Below are 18,837 nucleotides of genomic sequence, written 5' to 3' on the forward strand. Positions count from 1 at the left end.
CCCCCCAAGGTCAAACACAACCCTGCTGTGGCCAGCAATGAACTCAAGTTTGACACCCCTGTACTAAAAGATGCTGTCCTTGGCGATAGCAGCTAGAGATTTTATTTTCATTTGGAATGGAATGGAATGGAATAGAATAGAATAAATAGAATAGAATAGAATAAGAAAAAGAAAAAGAAAAAGAAAAAGAATAGAATAGGATAGAATAGAAAATATGGAATGGAATGAGTGGAACGGAACAGAACAGAATAGAAATTATGGAGTGGAGTGGAGTGGAGTAGAAGAGGAGGGGAGGGGAGAGGAGAGGAGAGGAGAGGAGAGGAGGGGAGGGGAGAGGAGAGGAGGGGAGAAGAGAAGAGAAGAGAATATGGCCTGGGAGCCATGACTCAACAACTATCATAGCCAAATTGTATGAAAGTTATGTACAAATGTTGATGGGTTAGCTTATTAGCACTTTTAATTAATGTTTTACACTTTAGATTTAAACTATACATTTACATTTGCATTTTTTATTGTTTTGTAATTTACACTGTTGCAAACTGGGATTGGGCGGCATAGAAGTTGAAGAAGAACAGAATAGAACAGAACAGAATAGAATAGAATAGAATAGAATTCTTTATTGGCCAAGTGTGATTGGACACACAAGGAATAGTACACTAACTGGCATGCATTAAAATGAAATTTCATTGCAACGAATGGATCGACAATGAAAATTAAAGAGAAGGAAGATCCTGAATGCTATAACGCATGGGGGGAAAATTGATGATTGGTTACCAAATGAATAGGAAGAGAACAGGGGCGGGTTCCTATCACCTTCCTACCGGTGCGCTGCGCGCTTATTGCAACATCGCACGCACGCATCTCCCGTCATGCGATTTTGCTTCTGTGCATGCTAGGTGGGCCTGTTTTTCTCTCCATGGCAGGAATCGATCGCTGGATCAACCTCAGCCCCGTGGACCCCAACGAGGAGGTGCAGGGGGAAATCTCGCTGGAGTTGCAAGTGGTGGAGGAAGCCCACCAGCGGCTGCTTTCCTGCCATGTCCTCGAAGCGAGGTAAAGGGAGGGATGGCATGGGAGCCCTTGGCTGTGTTTCCCTTGGGAGTAAGAGCCATACCAGTGGCACTTACATACCGCTTTCACAGTACTCTCTGGCCCACTCTGAGCGGTCTTGCCCCAAACTATCTGGGTCCCCCTTTACTGGCCTTGGAAGGATGGAAGGCTGAGTCAACTTTGAGCCGGTCAGGATCGAACTGCTGGCTGTGGGGAGAGTTAGCCTGCAACATTGCATCCACTGCGCCACAACAGATCGTATTTATTGTCTGCCTGCCTGCCTGTCTGTCTATCATCTATCTATCTATCTATCTATCTATCTATCTATCTATCTATCTATCTATCTATCTATCATCTATCAATCATCTATATCTATCTATCTATCTGTCTGTCTGTCTGTCTATCTATCTATCATCTACCTATCATCTACTTACCTACCTACCTATCTATCTATCATCTATCATCTACCTATCTATCCTGATCAAAAAAATAAAGGGAACAAATAACACATCCTAGATCTGAATGAATGAAATATTCTCACTGAATATTTCATCTGCACAACTATTCCATTTGCACAACAGCATGTGAAATTGACTGTCAATCAGTGTTGGTTTATTTATTTATTTATTGGATTTGGACTCGGGGCAGCTAACAACAGCAATAAAACAGCATATAATAGTAATCCAATACTAAAACAGTTAAAAACCCTTATTATAAAACCAAACATACATACAGACATACCATGCATAAAATTGTAAAGGCCTAGGGAGAAAGGATATCTCAATTCCTCCATGCCTGGCGGCAGAGGTGGGTTTTAAGCAGCTTACGAAAGGCAAGGAGGGTGGGGGCAATTCTAATCTCTGGGGGGAGTTGGTTCCAGAGGGCCAGGGCCGCCATAGAGAAGGCTCTTCCCCTATGTCCCGCCAAGCGACATTGTTTAGTTGACGGGACCCGGAGAAGACCCACTCTGTGGGACCTAACTGGTTGCTGGGATTCGTGCAGCAGAAGGCGGTCCCGGAGATAATCTGGTCCGGTGCCATGAAGGGCTTTATAGGTAATAACCAACACTTTGAATTGTGACCGGAAACTGATCGGCAACCAATGCAGACTGCGGAGTGTTGGTGTGACATGGGTATATTTAGGGAAGCCCATGATTGCTCTCGCAGCAGCATTCTGAAGTTTCTGAACACTCTTCAAAGGTAGCCCCATGTAGAGAGCGTTACAGTAGTCGAGCCTCGGGGTGATGAGGGCATGAGTGACTGTGAGCAGTGACTCCCGGTCCAAATAGGGCCGCAACTGGTGCACCAGGCGAACCTGGGCAAATGCCCCCCTCGCCACAGCTGAAAGAATGGTTCTAAGTGGACAGTTTGATTTCACAGAAGCTTGATTTACTTGGAGTTATATTGTGTTCTTTAGGTGTTCCCTTTATTTTTTTGAGCAGTGTACTTATCATCTATCACCTATCTGTCATCTATCTATCTATCTATCTATCTATCTATCTATCTATCTATCTATCTATCTATCTATCTTCTATCTATCTATCTATCTATCTATCTTCTATCTATCTATCATCTCTCTCTCTCTCTTTCTATCTGTCCGGCCCCATTAATTAGCAGTAATTAATCCCCAATGAAGACTCGAAAGCAAAGTCACTATGTATGTTTGTCTATTTACAAAGAAATGTGCTGGAAACAGCAATGACATCATAGGAATATCAGTCCAGGTCCGACCATTTCTGAAGTTTGTTGGGGCCCTATCAATTACCTACCTGAGCAGAACAATCTGCCCAGCTCTTCTTTTCAAGCTGAGACAAGCGATGGAGGGGTGTGAGGTTCGCTAATGCCACCCCGATCCGTGAAAATGCGAAAGGTGCTGTAATAGAAAGGTGTTGAGGTTGCTGAAAGGGAGTGTGATTTTCATTTTATTTTTTTAAAAAAATTTCTCTCTCCACCTTCTTTAGAATGTGAGATAATTAACAGTTTATGATTAAAAAAAGAAGAAGAAGAAGCTGTGAACATTTTTGGCAGTCCAAGAGGTGGGAGAGAGAACGGAAAGTTAATTGCAAATCCCTTTGGTTTGACAGAACTTCTCATGGAGATCAAACCTGGGTTTTCTACCAATAACTTGCAATCACTAATGGAGAGGAACTCCATCTGTATAGTTTGGAGGACAGAAGGGAAAGTGGGAACATGATCGAAACATTTAAATATATTAAAGGGGTTAAATAAGGTTCAGGAGGGAAGTGTTTTTAATAGGAAAGTGAACCCAAGAACAAGGGGGCACAATCTGAGGTTAGTAAATAACTGAGAAAGTTTGTAATGCCACAGAAAATTGTGGCTTTGCTAAGTCTTCGCTGAAATGAATCACAATCAATGGTCTATCCATCGATCACTGGCTTATTCTGGGGGAATTATGTATGCGCTAATTTATTTATTTATTTTGCTTTCTTGCTTTTGATCTGCTGTTGCTTTCTTTCCCTTAGAGATCTGGCACCACGTGATCTCTCAGGAACTTCAGATCCCTTTGCCCGCGTGCTGTTTAACGGGCAGGTCCTGGAAACAGCAGTGAGTATCTTTGGATATATTTTGCAGACTGCCTTGTTTTCCCCCAAAATAAGACCTCCCCTGATCATGGTAAGTGATCCACATTCGGCTCAGCTGGTTGAGGACCAGGAGATTGATTGATTGATTGATTGATTGATTTTGTCCATTACACAATGGGGGTTTTATTGGGTATACACATAGTAAAATACATAATGGTGGTTATAGAGGAGATACTCATAGTAAAATATATCTAAGAAAGAATAGAAGGGAAGATATAGGAATAAAATATATCAATGAAAGACTAGAAGAAGAGATATAGGAATATAAGAGAGGTATAGGAGATATAGGAGAGCAATAGGACAGGGGACGGAAGGCACTCTAGGGCACTTATGCATGCCCCTAATTGCACCCTAAACAAACGTACAGCTGAACCCATCCATACAACCCTATACAATGCCCTTACTAGTCTGGGGCTTAGTATCTAACACTAGACTCAACAACTGCCTCGATCTCATCTTCTGTAATAGTTTACAATTACTTTACTCACTACAAACAATAGAACCCTTTTCTAACAGTGACTACAGCACGAGTGACTTTTGTCTCAGTATACGACCTTACAAAAGTCACCATAATGATGGGATACTCAATTGCAACTTCAAAAAAGCCAACTATGATCTCATCTGATCTCTTGATTGGCAAAACTCTATTTTCTGGCTGTAACACGTCAGTTAAGGGTGGCCATTATAACATTTTCTTCCTTGAAGTCAAAAAGAATTATTAAACTATACAAACCATTAATAATCACCAACACTGGGAAAAACAAATTACCCATATCAATAAGGATTGGTGGCGCAGCAGGTAGAGTGCTGTACTGCAGGCCACTAAAGCTGACTGTAGATCTGCAGGTCAGCAGTTCAAATCTCATCACCGGCTCAAGGTTGACTCAGCCTTCCATCCTTCCGAGGTGGGTCAAATGAGGACCTGGATTGTGGAGGCAATAGGCTGGCTCTGTTAAAAAAGTGCTATTGCTAACATGTTGTAAGCCGCCCTGAGTCTAAGGAGAAGGGCGGCATAAAAATAAAATAAATAAAAATAAAAATAAAAGGAAGCTACAATCCCCCCAAAAAATCTGTCTAGGGAAAAAACAAAACTGGCTATGTAGCTAACTATAAAAACCTTAGGACTGTCTACTGCTGACCTCACCCCATTGCAAAGAGGTCTGTAAGGGGTGTGCATAAGGGCACCAGATGGATGAATAACGGCATTGCAGGCCAGTGTTTTTTCCATCTGAGTCTGAGAGCAAGAGTGAAAGGGAATTGGAGACTGAGGAACCACCAGAGACTGAAACACCTCCAGTTATGGGACTTGATGAGTCAGAGGTCAATGGGGAATTAGAGAAGGAGGAACCTTTCTACCCCACGAATCCCAGCGGCTGATAAGGTCCCACAGAGTTGGCCTTCTCCGGGTCCCGTCGACCAAACAATGTCGTTTGGCGCGCCCCAGGGGAAGAGCCTTCTCTGTGGCGGCCCCGGCCCTTTGGAATCAACTCCCCCCGGAGATTAGAACGGCCCCCACCCTCCTTGTCTTTCGCAAGTTACTCAAGACCCACCTATATCGCCAGGCATGGGGGAATTAAGACATCTCCCCCAGGCTTTCTTATATTTTATGTTTGGTATGTATGTGCTGTATGGTTTTTAAATTGTTGGGGTTTTTTAATATAATTTTATTATTAGATTTGTTCCATTGTTATACTGTTTTTATTATTGTTGTGAGCCGCCCCGAGTCTTCGGAGAGGGGCGGCATACAAATCTAATAAATTGAATTGAATTGTTAAATGCAAGAGTCAGGAGAATCTGTTCTACACAAGAATATCTGAAAAGGAGGAGTTCTTGGCGTTAATAGATCTATGGGACACTTGGCCACGCCTTGTCAGTATATAAGGGACTTTCTAAGGGAAAGTGGGTGTGGTGGACAATGTTCCTCATCATGGCTGCTGGAGCATCGGAGCTGAGAGGAGTAGAATGGAATGGAATGGAATGGAATAGAATAGAATAGAATAGAATAGAATAGAATAGAATAGAATTCTTTATTGGCCAAGTGTGATTGGACAAACAAGGAATTTGTCTTGGTGCATATGCTCTCAGTTTGCATAAAAGAATAGAGATATTTGTTGAGAATCATGAGGTACAACACTTAATGATTGTCAGAGGGTACAAATAAGCAATCAGGAAGCAATCAATATTAATATAAATCGTAAGGATACAAGCAACAAGTTACAGTCATCAATGGGAGGAGATGGGTGATAGGAATAATAATAATAATAATAATAATAATAATAATAATAATAATAATAATTTATTGGATTTGTATGCTGCCCCTCTCCGTAGACTCGGGGCAGCTAACAACAATGATAAAAACAACATGTGACAATCCAATAATAAAACAGCTAAAAACCCTTATTTGTAAAAACCAAACATACACACAAACATACCATGCATAACTTGTAATGGCCTAGGGGGAAGGAATATCTCAACTCCCCCATGCCTGACGGTATAAACGAGTCTTGAGTAGTTTATGAAAGACAGGGAGGGTGGGGGCAGTTCTAATCTCCAGGGGGAGTTGGTTCCAGAGGGCTCTTCCCCTGGGGCCCGCCAAACGACATTGTTTAGTCAACGGGACTCGGAGAAGGCCAACTCTGTGGGACCTTATCAGCCGCTGGGATTCGTGCGGTAGCAGGCGGTTCCGGAGGTAATCTGGTCCAATGCCATGTAGGGCTTTAAAGGTCATGACCAACACTTTGAATTGTGACCGGAAACTGATCGGCAGCCAATGCAGGCCACAGAGTGTTGAAGAAACATGGGTGAATCTTGGAAGCCCCACGACGGCTCTCGCGGCTGCGTTCTGCACGATCTGAAGTTTCTGAACACTTTTCAAAGGTAGCCCCATGTAGAGAGCGTTGCAGTAATCGAACCTCGAGGTGATGAGGAATGATGAGAAGACTAATAGTAGTGCAAATTTAGTGAATAGTTGGACAGTGGTGAGGGAATTATTTGTTTAGCAGAGTGATGGCGTTCGGGGAAAAACTGTTCTTTGTGTCTGGTTGTCTTGATATGCAGTGCTCTATGGCATTGTTTGAGGGTAGGAGTTGAAACAATTTATATCCAGGATGCGAGGGGTCAGTAAATATTTTCATGGCCCTAAAATGAAGTATAAAGGCCTGCAGGACTCTGCTGAGCAGCCGGCCATTGAGTTAGTAACTGGTGGAGCCCAACTAACCTTTCCCTCTCTTATGACTCTTCAGGTTATCAAGAAGACCCGATTCCCACGTTGGGAAGAGATGCTGGAGTTTGCCCTGGAAGAGGGGGGCTGATTCTGAGACACCTCTTGTTGTAGAAGTCTGGGATTGGGACATGGTGGGCAAGAATGACTTCCTTGGACAGGTAAGGTGTCAGTCGTGGAAGCCATCTGTTTTGTTGGAGCTTCAGGGCTTCATATTTAGCGTGTCAAGGTTCCAAATAGCATCTGAAATTAAATCAGAGTCAAGAACAGAATAGAAAAGAATTAAAATAGAATAGAATGGAATGGAATGGAACGGAGTGGAGTGGAGTAGAATTGAATTGAATTAAAATAGAGTGGAGTGGAGTAGAATTGAAGTGGAATGGAGTGGAGTGGAGTGGAGTAGAATTGAATTGAATTAAAATAGAGTGGAGTGGAGTAGAATTGAATTGAATTAAAGTGGAGTGGAGTGGAATAGAATTGAATTGAATTAAAATAGAGTGGAGTGGAGTAGAATTGAATTGAATTAAAGTGGAGTGGAGTAGAAATGAATTGAATTTAAGTAGAGTAGAGTTGAATTGAATTGAATTAGAATGGAGTGGAGTAGAGTAGAATTGAATTGAATTTAAGGTAGAATGGAGTGGAGTGGAGTTGAATTGAATTGAATTAAAGTAGAGTAGAGTAGAATTGAATTGAATTAAAGTAGAATGGAGTGGAGTGGAATGGAATGGAATAGAATAGAGTATTGTAGGGCAGGTAAGATAGGGTAGGGCAAGACAGGGCAGAGGAGTAGAATACAGTAGAGTAGACTAGAGTAGAGTAGAGTAACGCAAGGGCCCTTGGAGGTCTTCTAGTCCAGCCCCCTGCTCAAGCAGGAGAACCTATACCATTTCAGACAAGGGGCTTTGCCCTCTCTTCTTAAAAACCTCCAACGATGGAACGCCCGTGATTTCCGAAGCCAAGACATTCCCATTAGTCAATTGTCCTCGTGGTTAGGAAACTCCTCCTTAATTCCAGGCTGCTCCTCTCTTTGGTTAATTTCCAACCATTGTTTTGTGCTTGCTTTGATGTGTTCTTTTTCCTTTTTCTCAAGCAGCAGAAAGACCTTTTGATCGTGATCTGTGACTGCAAGAGCAAAGAAAGGAAGCATTCCATAGTTGCGGTTTAACTCTGATCCCTGGTTTTATCTTCATTTGTCTTCTCTCCGTGCAGGTCAGGTTCAGCCTGGGCTCCCTGCAGAAGGCCGTTCTCAAAGACTGGTTCCGCCTGCTTCCTCTGCCCAGCGCAGGAGAGGACACTGGGTAACTAAGAAGTGGTCTTTTTGTGAAGCATGCAATGGTTGGGATAGCAATAGCAATACCATTTCCTAGAGCAGCGGTCCCCAAACTACGGCCCGTGGGCCGCATGCGGCCCGCTGAGGCCATTTATCCGGCCCGCCGGTGATTGACAGGAGCACAGGGAAAAGAGAGCAAGAAAGAAAGAAAAGGGAAAGAGAGGGAGGGAAAGAGAAGTGGAGAGGAATGAATGAGGGAAAGAAGGGAGGGAGGGAGGGAGGAAGGAAGGAAAGAAGGAAGGAAGGAAGGAAGGAAGGAAGGAGAAATGGAGGACTGTTTTGGGAGGGGTAATTTCTTTTATTTTTCTCTTAACATACATTCAAACAATACAGTGTACCATCTAATTTTCCATGAATAAAATGCGGTATTTTGTTAGTAACTAATATCAATCATCAAAAAAGTTGCAAAAGTTTTTTTTTCTAATTTTGTCATCCAGTTACATTCATTTTTTAAATTAAATTCCCTCCTTAATGTTCCTTCAAAAAGTACAACACCAATTATTTTCTAACTTATTAACCATTATGCCAAAGTGCTTCCTTCTTTCTTTAGACATTTTTCCATAAGCCAAGAAAACCTTGTATAGCCAATCAGATGTTAACAAAAGAAAATTAAAAACAAAACATAAACATACATGAATTTCAGACTTCTCCCCCCCCCCCTAAATAGTACGCTCCCATTTTGTTTTTTACTTTAAGATAAGGTATGTGCAGTGTGCATAGGGATTTGTTCATAAGTTTTTTTTAATAGTCCGGCCCTCCAACAGCCCAAGGGACAGTGAACTGGCCCCCTGTGTAAAACGTTTGGGGACCCCTGTCCTAGAGCTTTACAACCAGTGGCAGGCCAACAGTCCCGGCGTTGCCAAAATGGGCCTGGAGCACGGGAGGTCCTGCTTGGCCATAGGGTTGGACTAGATGCCCTACAAGGTCTCTTCCAACTCTCTGTTAATCTACTACTTCAGCTTCAATCACAGCAACACAAGAGCACACAACAGATTCAAACTTAATATGAACTGCTCCAAACTTGACTGTAAAAAATACGACTTTAGCAATCGAGTTGTTGAAACATGGAACTCATTACCGGACTCTGTAGTGTCATCCCCTAACCCCAAAAACTTTACTCTTAGACTATCCATGGTTGACCTCTCCTGATTCCTAAGAGTAAGGGGTGTGCATTAGCGCACCAGCGTGCCTTCCGTCCCCTGTCCTAATACTTCTCTTATATTTCTATTAGCTACGTGTATATGTTTATGAACTCTATTATTTCTTCCATATTATTCCTATATCTTTTCTTCTAATCTTCCATTGATATATTTTTACTATGATTATATCCTCTGAAACTACATTATGTATTGGGCTAAATAAATATAAGTATAAAAGTAAAGGGGGGACATGATCGAAACATTTAAATATGTTAAAGGGTTAAATAAGGTTCAGGAGGGAAGTGTTTTTAATAGGAAAGTGAACACAAGAACAAGGGGACACAATCTGAAGTTAGTTGGGGGAAAGATCAAAAGCAACGTGAGAAAATATTATTTCACTGAAAGAGTAGTAGATGCTTGGAACAAACTTCCAGCAGACGTGGTTGGTAAATCCACAGTAACTGAATTTAAACATGCCTGGGATAAACATAGATCCATCCTCAGATAAAATACAGGAAATAGTATAAGGGCAGACTAGATGGACCATGAGGTCTTTTTCTGCCGTCAGTCATCTATGTTTCTAGTATAAGTATAAGTATAAATATAAATATGGATATGGATATAAATATGGATATGGATATGGATATAAATATGGATATGAATATGAATATGAATATAAATATAAATATAAATATAAATATAAATATGGATATGAATATAAATATAAATATAAATATAAATATAAATATAAATATAAATATAAATATAAATATAAATATAAATATAAATATAAATATAAATATAAATATATATGGATATGAATATAAATATAAATGAATATAAATATAAATAATATAAATATAAATATAAATATAAATATAAATATAAATATAAATATAAATATAAATATAAATATAAATATAAATATAAATATAAATATAAATATAAATATAAATATAAATATAAATATAAATATAAATATAAATATAAATATAAATACAAATACAAATACAAATACAAATACAAATGGATATGGATATGGATATGGATATGGATATGGATATAAATATAAATATAAATATAAATATAAATATAAATAATAAATAATAAATAATAAATAATAAATAATAAATAATATAAATATAAATATAAATATAAATATAAATATAAATATAAATATAAATATAAATATAAATATAAATATAAATATAAATATAAATATAAATATAAATATAAATATAAATATAAATATAAATATAAATATAAATATAAATATAAATATAAATCCCTCTTAGGAAGAAAGCAGAGGCAAGCCGTTTCTGAAAATATTGCCCAAAGCCAAAGTTTATCATCATCATTAAACTTTCAGTTGTAAAATTTGTGGATGTCTCTCTCCCTTAGCCACTACAAAACAACTTCAACTCCCAGACTCAGAATTCCTACTAGATTATTGGAGTTGGCCCACTGGTCTTAAACTTGCCAAGGCAGGGAAGTCCAAACATCTTGAAGTTTCTAAGGTTGGCAAATTCCCCAGTGGTGGGTTTCAAAAATTTCTATTACCGGTTCTGTGGGCGTGGCTTGGTGGGCGTGGCATAGCTTGGTGGGCGTGGCCGGGGAAATCCCCATTTCCTCCCAATCAGCTGGGACTCAGAAGAAAGAGAATAGATGGGAGAGGGTTTAGCCAGAGATGGTATTTACCAATTCCCCGTAGTACTCAACATTTCCACTACCGGTTCTCCAGAACCGGTTTGAACCTGCTGAAACCCACCTCTTTTCAGGGTATAATTTTTTTACAAAAAATTCTCCACCATAAAATAAAACAATATATAGTTATAAACACAACAACAAATCTTAAAATCAATCATATATAAAAATTTCTTTTCTTATTACAGTACTCACTCAATGGAGGCTCTTATCCCTCCTCATCTAAAAAGTTCTATTAATTTTATACAACATTGCCAATTCTTAAAAGTCTAAATAAAAATTCTTCTTCTCCATCTTACTATACAAAGTTACATCAATGCAAACATTAATAAAATCTCTTTAACTAAATTTCAACATTGTATCATATAGCTAATAAAAAATTATCTCTCTCTATATATATCTTTAATAAAAGAAACTATTCATAATATATCACCTACTTCATAAAATAAAGTTCTATATGTTTAAAGTCTAAGCAATGAGTAAATTTTGTGTTATATCATTATATAGTGCTACCACCATTTCTCAACTTTGCCATCTGGCTTCCAAAATTTAAATCAAATTTCAATTTTTCCCAAAATTAACCAATTACTAATACACACTTATCTCTTAGTTTTCTATCCAATCATAAAATTTTCCCCAAATTTTATAATAATCCGAGCCTCCTGCCGCACGAATCCCAGCGACCGGTTAGGTTCCACAGAGTCGGCCTTCTTCGGGTCCCGTTGACTAAACAATGTTGTCTGGCGGGACCCAGGGGAAGAGCCTTCTCTGTGGGGGCTCTGACTCTCTGGAACCAGCTACCCCCTGAGATTAGGATTGCCCACACCCTCCCTGCCTTTCGTAAACTCCTTAAAACCCACCTCTGTCGTCAGGCATGGGGGAACTAAAACATCTCCCCCTTGCCCATGTTGTTTTGCCGTTTGATTGATTGACTGTGTGCCTGTTTTTTATATATATTGGGATTGTTTTATGACTTTTTTAACTTAAAATTGTAATTAGATTGGTGGGCATTGGATTTGTTACTATGTACTGTTTTTATTATTGTTGTGAGCTGCCCCGAGTTTGCGGAGAGGGGCGGCATATAAATCCAATAAATCTAATCTAATCTAATCTTGTTTATCTTTAAGTTTCAAACCCACATCTGATGTCCACTCAATGTAATGTTCATCAACATCCAATTCTTGATGTTAAACTGTTGCCTACTTTTGTAAACTTCTATTTGTGGTTAGATGTCATGTTGGCCTCTGCTTTGCTTGCAGGGAAAAACTGGGTCAGCTAAGGTTGCAGGTTCGGCTTGCTGAAGACCAGATCTTGCCTTCCAGCTACTATCAACCCCTGATAGACCTCCTTGTGGAATCTGTCTTGTGTCCTCCAGAGGTGAGTAGTTAGGTTGAACAGAACCTATATAAAGCTGAACAACTTGTTGTTAAATTATTTAAGGTGAGAAGAAGGTGTGTGTGTGTTATAAAAAGAGCCATCCTACGTATTCTTTACATAGATTGCATTTCAAGATAAGAGTTGTTAGTTCCAGGTTTGGCATCAACAAGTGTAGTGCAAACAAGAAAGAACAGAGTATTTGCTACACAGTACAGTACTGTATATCAATAATTTGAGATTTCAGGACCTTGGAGAGCTCCCCACAAATGCAGGAGTTGCTCTTGAGAAATCCATCTCAAGTCTAGAGATGGATTTCAGTTCAAAGTTGGCTTGATCCAATTATTATTTCAAGTCAAACCTTCCAATTACTGCATTTGGGTCAGAATTGACCCAAATATTGGACAGAACTCTGGAGGTTAAACATGTCTAATTGAATCAATCTGATCATTTGAAGCACAACATTGAAAGAAATTGCAAACGGAATCTACTCAATTGCTTGAACCGCATTATAGATTCCAATTAGACCTCACTTGATTTATTCAGGTTTTTGCAATGGACCCATCGCATGATGAATACATATGGTACTACTTCTTCATCAGCATCAAAATACTGTAGGTGTGTGTACATTAATGATAAGTATTGTGCTACTTTGCAGGAGGCAGATAACCTCACCCCACTCGCTCTTCTGGAAGAAGTATGTTTGGTAGAAAGCCGTCAAGATGTATCCACCAAGCTTGTCAAGATCTTCCTTGGGCAAGGCCTGGTTATACCTTTCTTAGATTACCTGAATTTCCGTGAGATTTCAAGAACAAGTAAGTGCTTTCATATAATAAGTGGTATTTCACTAGGGTGATCCAGGAACTCAGTTAACAAGTTGACCAAGGTTGTGTACAACTGCTGTCTTCAATAGATGAGCAGCTGGTTTTGGTGGGTGGGTGAGTAGGAGTCTATGGGAAATTATTTATTTATTTTATTTAAGAAAATTTGTATAAGGCTCTCGGTGACTCTGAGCGGCTTACAAAAATAAAAACCCAATATACAAACAACGAAAACAATCATCTCCATCCCTGTGGCAAAAACAATCCATCAAATAAGCCACTTGATGGGCTCCATGCCATTCTGAAGTCCTCAGGCCCTTTGGTAAATCCAGATATTCAGGGCCCTGGGAAAGAATAGACCAGAGATAGCACTTAGACTTATATACAACTCTTCTGAGCAGTTTACAGAGTCAGCCTATTGCCCCCAACAACCATTTTTGACCCTCATTTTACTGATCTTGGAAGGATGGAAGGCTGAGTCAAACTTGAGCTGGTCAGGGTCAAATTCCTGGTAATCGGCAGAATTAGTCTGCAATACTGTATTCTAACCACTGGGACCCCAGGACAATAGAACAGAACAGAACAGTGTGGAATAGCACTTAGACTTATGGATCGCCTCGTAGTGCTTTACAGCCGTCTCTAAGCGATTTACAGTCAACATCTCGCCCTCAACAATGTGGGTCCCCATTTTACCGACGTCAGAAAGATGGAAGGTTGGGTCAACCTTGAGCTGGTCAGGATCAAACTGCTGGCAGTAGGCAGAGTTAGTCTGCAATACTCCTTTCTAATTACTGCACAGGAAGGAAGGATAGGAAGGAAGGAAGGAAGGAAGGAAGGAAAGAAGGAAGGAAGGACAGGAAGGAAGGAAGGAAAGAAGGAAGGACAGAAAGGAAGGAAAAAAGGAAGGAAAGAAAGAAGGAAGGAAGGAAGGACAGGAAGGAAGGATGGAAAGAAAGAAAGAAGGAAGGAAGGAAGGAAGTAAAGAAGTAAGGACAGGAAGGAAGGAAGGAAAGAAGGAAGGAAGGACAGGAAGGAAGGAAGGAAAGAAGGAAGGAAGGACAGGAAGGAAGGAAAGAAGGAAGGAAGGACAGGAAGCAAGGAAAGAAGGAAGGAAGGGAAGGGAAGGAAGGAAGGAAGGACAGGAAGGATGGAAGGAAGGAAAGAAGGAAGGAAGGAAAGGAAGGAAGGAAGGAAAGAAGGAAGGAAGGAAGGAAGGACAGGAAGGAAGGAAGGAAGGAAGGCTGGGTTAGAAAACAAATCCCAAACTTCAAAAAAAAATCTAAATCCTCCTTCTGGTTTAATTCCATTAAACCTTAAACCTAATTTTAAATTATGTGCAACCTACGTAAATCTCAGCTAAACGAAACGTGAGCCAAGAAATTTGGAGCGAGTGATGGGAAGGTGGCGACTTGCTTATTTTAAACGCAAGATCGTGGATACGATGAGTTGGCTCGTGGTGGTGACAGAATGCCAAACGCAATCAAGAATTGATGATTCGCGGGTGTCTCTAACTCATCTGAAAATAATTAGAGGAGAAATGTCACATTTCTGCGTGTTCTGTGTTTTGTTTTTTTCCTCCCCCACCAGTGGATCCCAACACCCTCTTCCGTTCCAACTCCTTAGCCTCCAAATCCATGGAACAATTCCTGAAGGTGAGTGAGGAATAGAAGAATATAGGGAGGGGGATTTGGATGGAGTAAAAGACGAAGCAGACGGATCAGTCTCAAAAAAAAAAAATAGCTAGAAAGAAAGATATGCCACGAATCGCAGAATATGTTTCAAAGGGATGGTGCCAGGTTTTTGTCTAGTTTGGTTCCTATGCCAATAGTTTGTTTTTTGGGGGTAGAATGGGGTAAACCTAAATGCCAACTGTTTTGCCCTGGTGGAAAAAAGGGTGGCAAACATCCCAACGTAAGATACGTGCACCCCAATGGGGGGTCAAAGGGGGTCAACTTATTCTCCAAAGCACCAGAAGGCAGGATGAGAAGCAATGGGTGGAAACTAATTAAGGAGAGAAGCAACTTAGAACTAAGGAGAAATTCCCCGACAGTTAGAACTATTAATCTGTAGAACAATTTGCCTCCAGAAGTTGTGAATGCTCCAACACTGGAGGTTTTTTAAAATGTTGGATAACCATTTGTCTGAAGTGGTGTAGGCAGGGTATCCTGGCTAAGCAGGGGGTTGGACTAGAAGACCTCGAAAATCCCTTCCAACTCTGTTATTCTATTCTGTTCCTTTCCGTTCCGTTCCGTTCCGTTTCATTCCATTCAACTCCACTCCACTCCAGTCTAATCTACTCTACTCTATTCTACTCTACTCTACACTCTATTCTATATTCTACTCTACTCTATATTTGTTCATAGCACTAAATAAGATTTTGGAGTATAACATTCCTTCTTCTTTAATAGCAATTCTTACTGTCCATTGATCTATGTCTGTCTGTCTATGCTGCTCCGAGTCTTTGGAGAGGGGTGGCATAAAAATCTAATAAATAATAATAAAAAATAATATCTATCTATGTATCTATGTATCTATGTATCTATGTATCTATGTATCTATCTATCTATCTATCTATCTATCTATCTATCTATCTATCTATCTATCTATCTACCTATCTACCTATCTACCTATCTTCCTATCTAACTAACCTACCTACCTACCTACCTACCTACCTACCTATCTATCTATCTATCTATCTATCTATCTATCTATCTATCTATCTATCTATCTATCTATCTACCTATCTACCTATCTACCTATCTACCTATCTACCTATCTACCTATCTAACTAACCTACCTACCTACCTACGTACCTATCTATCTATCTATCTATCTATCTATCTATCTATCTATCTATCTATCTATCTATCTATCTATCTACCTACCTATCTACCTATCTAACTAACCTACCTACCTACCTACGTACCTATCTATCTATCTATCTATCTATCTATCTATCTATCTATCTATCTATCTATCTATCTACCTATCTAACTAACCTACCTACCTACCTACCTACCCACCCACCCACCCACCCAACCAACCAACCTACCTACCTACCTACCTACCTACCTACCTACCTACCTATCTATCTATCTATCTATCTATCTAACCAATGTGTTTTATCTTGCCTTCCACACCTCCCCGATGTCCTGACCCTTTGTAGATAGTGGGAATGCCCTATCTCCACAAAGTTTTAAAAATCATCATACACCGGATCTTTGAAGAAAAGAAGTATGTTGAGCTCGATCCCTGCAAGATTGAACCTAGCCGGGCCAAGTAAGAAAATAAATACATGTATTTAATGGATTCAATAATGTTTACGTAATTATTATACCGATAGCATTTAGACTTATATGTCACTACACAGTGCTTTGCAGCCTTATCTCGGTGGTATACAGAATTGGTGCATTGTCTGGGTCCCCATTTTACCCACCTCGGAAGGATGGAAGGATGAATCAACCTTGAGCCTGGTGAGATTTGAACTGCCATATTGCAGGCAGCCAGCAGGCAGCAGAAATAGCCTGCAGTACTGAACTCTAACCACTGCACCACCGTGACAGATAGAGAGACATTTGAAAGATAGATGGATGGATGGATAGAGAGATAGATAGAAAGATAGATGATATATAGATAGATAGGTAGATAGATGATAGATAGATGATAGATAGATAGATAGATAGATAGGTAGGTAGGTAGATGATAGATAGATAGATAGACAGATAGTTGATAGAGAGATAGAGAGATAGATGATAGATAGATAGATAGATAGATAGAAAGATAGATGATAGATAGATAGATAGATCATAGATAGATAGATCATAGATAGATAGATAGATAGATAGATAGATAGATAGATAGATAGATAGATCATAGATAGATAGGTAGGTAGGTAGGTAGATAGATGATAGATAGATAGATAGATAGATAGATAGATAGATAGATAGATAGATAGATAGATGATAGATAGATAGATAGATAGATGATAGATAGATAGATGATAGATAGATAGATAGATGATAGGTAGATAGATAGATAGATAGATAGATAGATAGATAGATAGATAGATAGATAGATAGATAGATAGATACTGTAGGACTATTATTCCTATGCTGTGTGTTATGGATGTAATCGCTGGCACTAATCGGCTCACTCCTTATCTCAAGAGTTGTGCATTTGGAACAAGATTGTAGAAAAGTCCTTTTTCCCACTGGGAGTTGCTAGGGGCAGCGAGAAAGGGCGAAAACAGTGGGGTCCAGGGGACTCAACCCTCTTTCCAAGTAGCTTTCCTCACCCTGCCGGGCTAATTAAAACAGAAACTGGCAACGTTTGCCTGGCAGATGATTTACGAGTCTAAAAATAATGGGACAGAATGTTCCTGGGTGAGATAAATCACAGCTCAGATGTGAAAATGTGCGGGAAAACTCTAGGAATGAAAGCGGGATCTGTTGGCACAGAAGGGATCCGGGGAGGTTCTGGGGTTGTGATGGGAGACTTGGTTGTGTATTGTGTGTAACACCCAAGGGACAGAACAGGAGACAATGTGTTGTGGTTAGCTCTGGCCCAGCTCCTGCCCTAAGGACTGTGGATGTGGGGGAGACATCCACATGCTGCAGGCCTGTTTTGCCCCCCCGCTGGAATCTGATGATGAAGGCTCCTCTGACCAAGAAGACATGAGTGACAGGGAGGAGGAGAGTGTGGCAGACAGCTCAGAAGGAGATCAATTCTCTAGCTCCTCCTTGGATTCAGAGCAAGAGTTAATGATACAGCCACGCATGCGGAGAGCAATGGATAGGCAGCAACAACTGAGAGATTATTATCAAAGAAAATGAGGCCACCTGTGGTTGGGTGGGGCTGTGGTCATTAGTGAGGCTGCTATAATTAGCAGCCTGTGGGTTTGGCCATTGTGGAGGATTATCTGACCGTTGTGTTTCCTGACTGCTTTACTGACTTGGACCTTTTGTGTGCTGATTTTCCCCCCGCTTTGAAACTAAACCAGAGCAAAGTGTGTTTCACTTTGTGAAAGAAGAAGGACTGTGAATTGCCTCAAAGCTGCAAGCTAAGTATCTCAGAACTGATAAGGGACTAGTACAAATTACCAGTTTGTTTGGAGACCAGTGCTCTTTGCTATACCAAAAGAGGGCTTGGGTTAAGTGAATTTTCATTACAAAGAACATTGTTTTGAATTTTCAAACGTGTGTGTGTCTGAAATTGTATCTGTGCATTTTTGGGAGGATTCTACCAGAGAGCCCGACAGAACACAATGGGTGCAGGGATGGATTCCGGATCGGCCCGCTGGTGACATAATGATGGCGTCACAAATTTGATTTGGTTGGTGCCGATGTTAAGGTTCTAGGTAACATCCAGAGTCCGAGTCAAAGTATTCCTCAAAGTTCCAATTTATTTCCGGAGCCATCCTGGCACAAACACTGGGAAACCCAAATCGCAGTTTCCCACCCAGTTGAAAGTTCTTACTCCTTGTCACCCCCACCCACCCACAAACTGATCATGTTGCCCACTCAGAAAAAGACCTCCTGGTCCATCTAGTCTGCCCTTACTATCTTAGGATGGATTTAGGTTTATTCCAGGCATGTTTA

General features: G+C 40.1%; 1 protein-coding gene across 1 annotated transcript in view; it reads left to right on the forward strand.

Annotated features, from left to right (window-relative positions):
* RASAL1 (RAS protein activator like 1) overlaps positions 1-18,837 on the forward strand; it is a 57,012-nt gene that overhangs the window by 15,232 nt on the left and 22,943 nt on the right. Inside the window, 9 exon segments of the mRNA XM_070763100.1 lie at positions 924-1,053; positions 3,533-3,614; positions 6,895-6,957; positions 6,959-7,033; positions 8,082-8,170; positions 12,305-12,422; positions 13,078-13,234; positions 14,828-14,892; positions 16,407-16,519. Of these exon segments, the coding sequence (XP_070619201.1) occupies positions 924-1,053; positions 3,533-3,614; positions 6,895-6,957; positions 6,959-7,033; positions 8,082-8,170; positions 12,305-12,422; positions 13,078-13,234; positions 14,828-14,892; positions 16,407-16,519 (892 nt within the window).

The sequence above is a fragment of the Erythrolamprus reginae genome, chromosome 10 (genome assembly GCF_031021105.1).
Source record: "Erythrolamprus reginae isolate rEryReg1 chromosome 10, rEryReg1.hap1, whole genome shotgun sequence".
Classification (NCBI taxonomy): domain Eukaryota; kingdom Metazoa; phylum Chordata; class Lepidosauria; order Squamata; family Dipsadidae; genus Erythrolamprus; species Erythrolamprus reginae.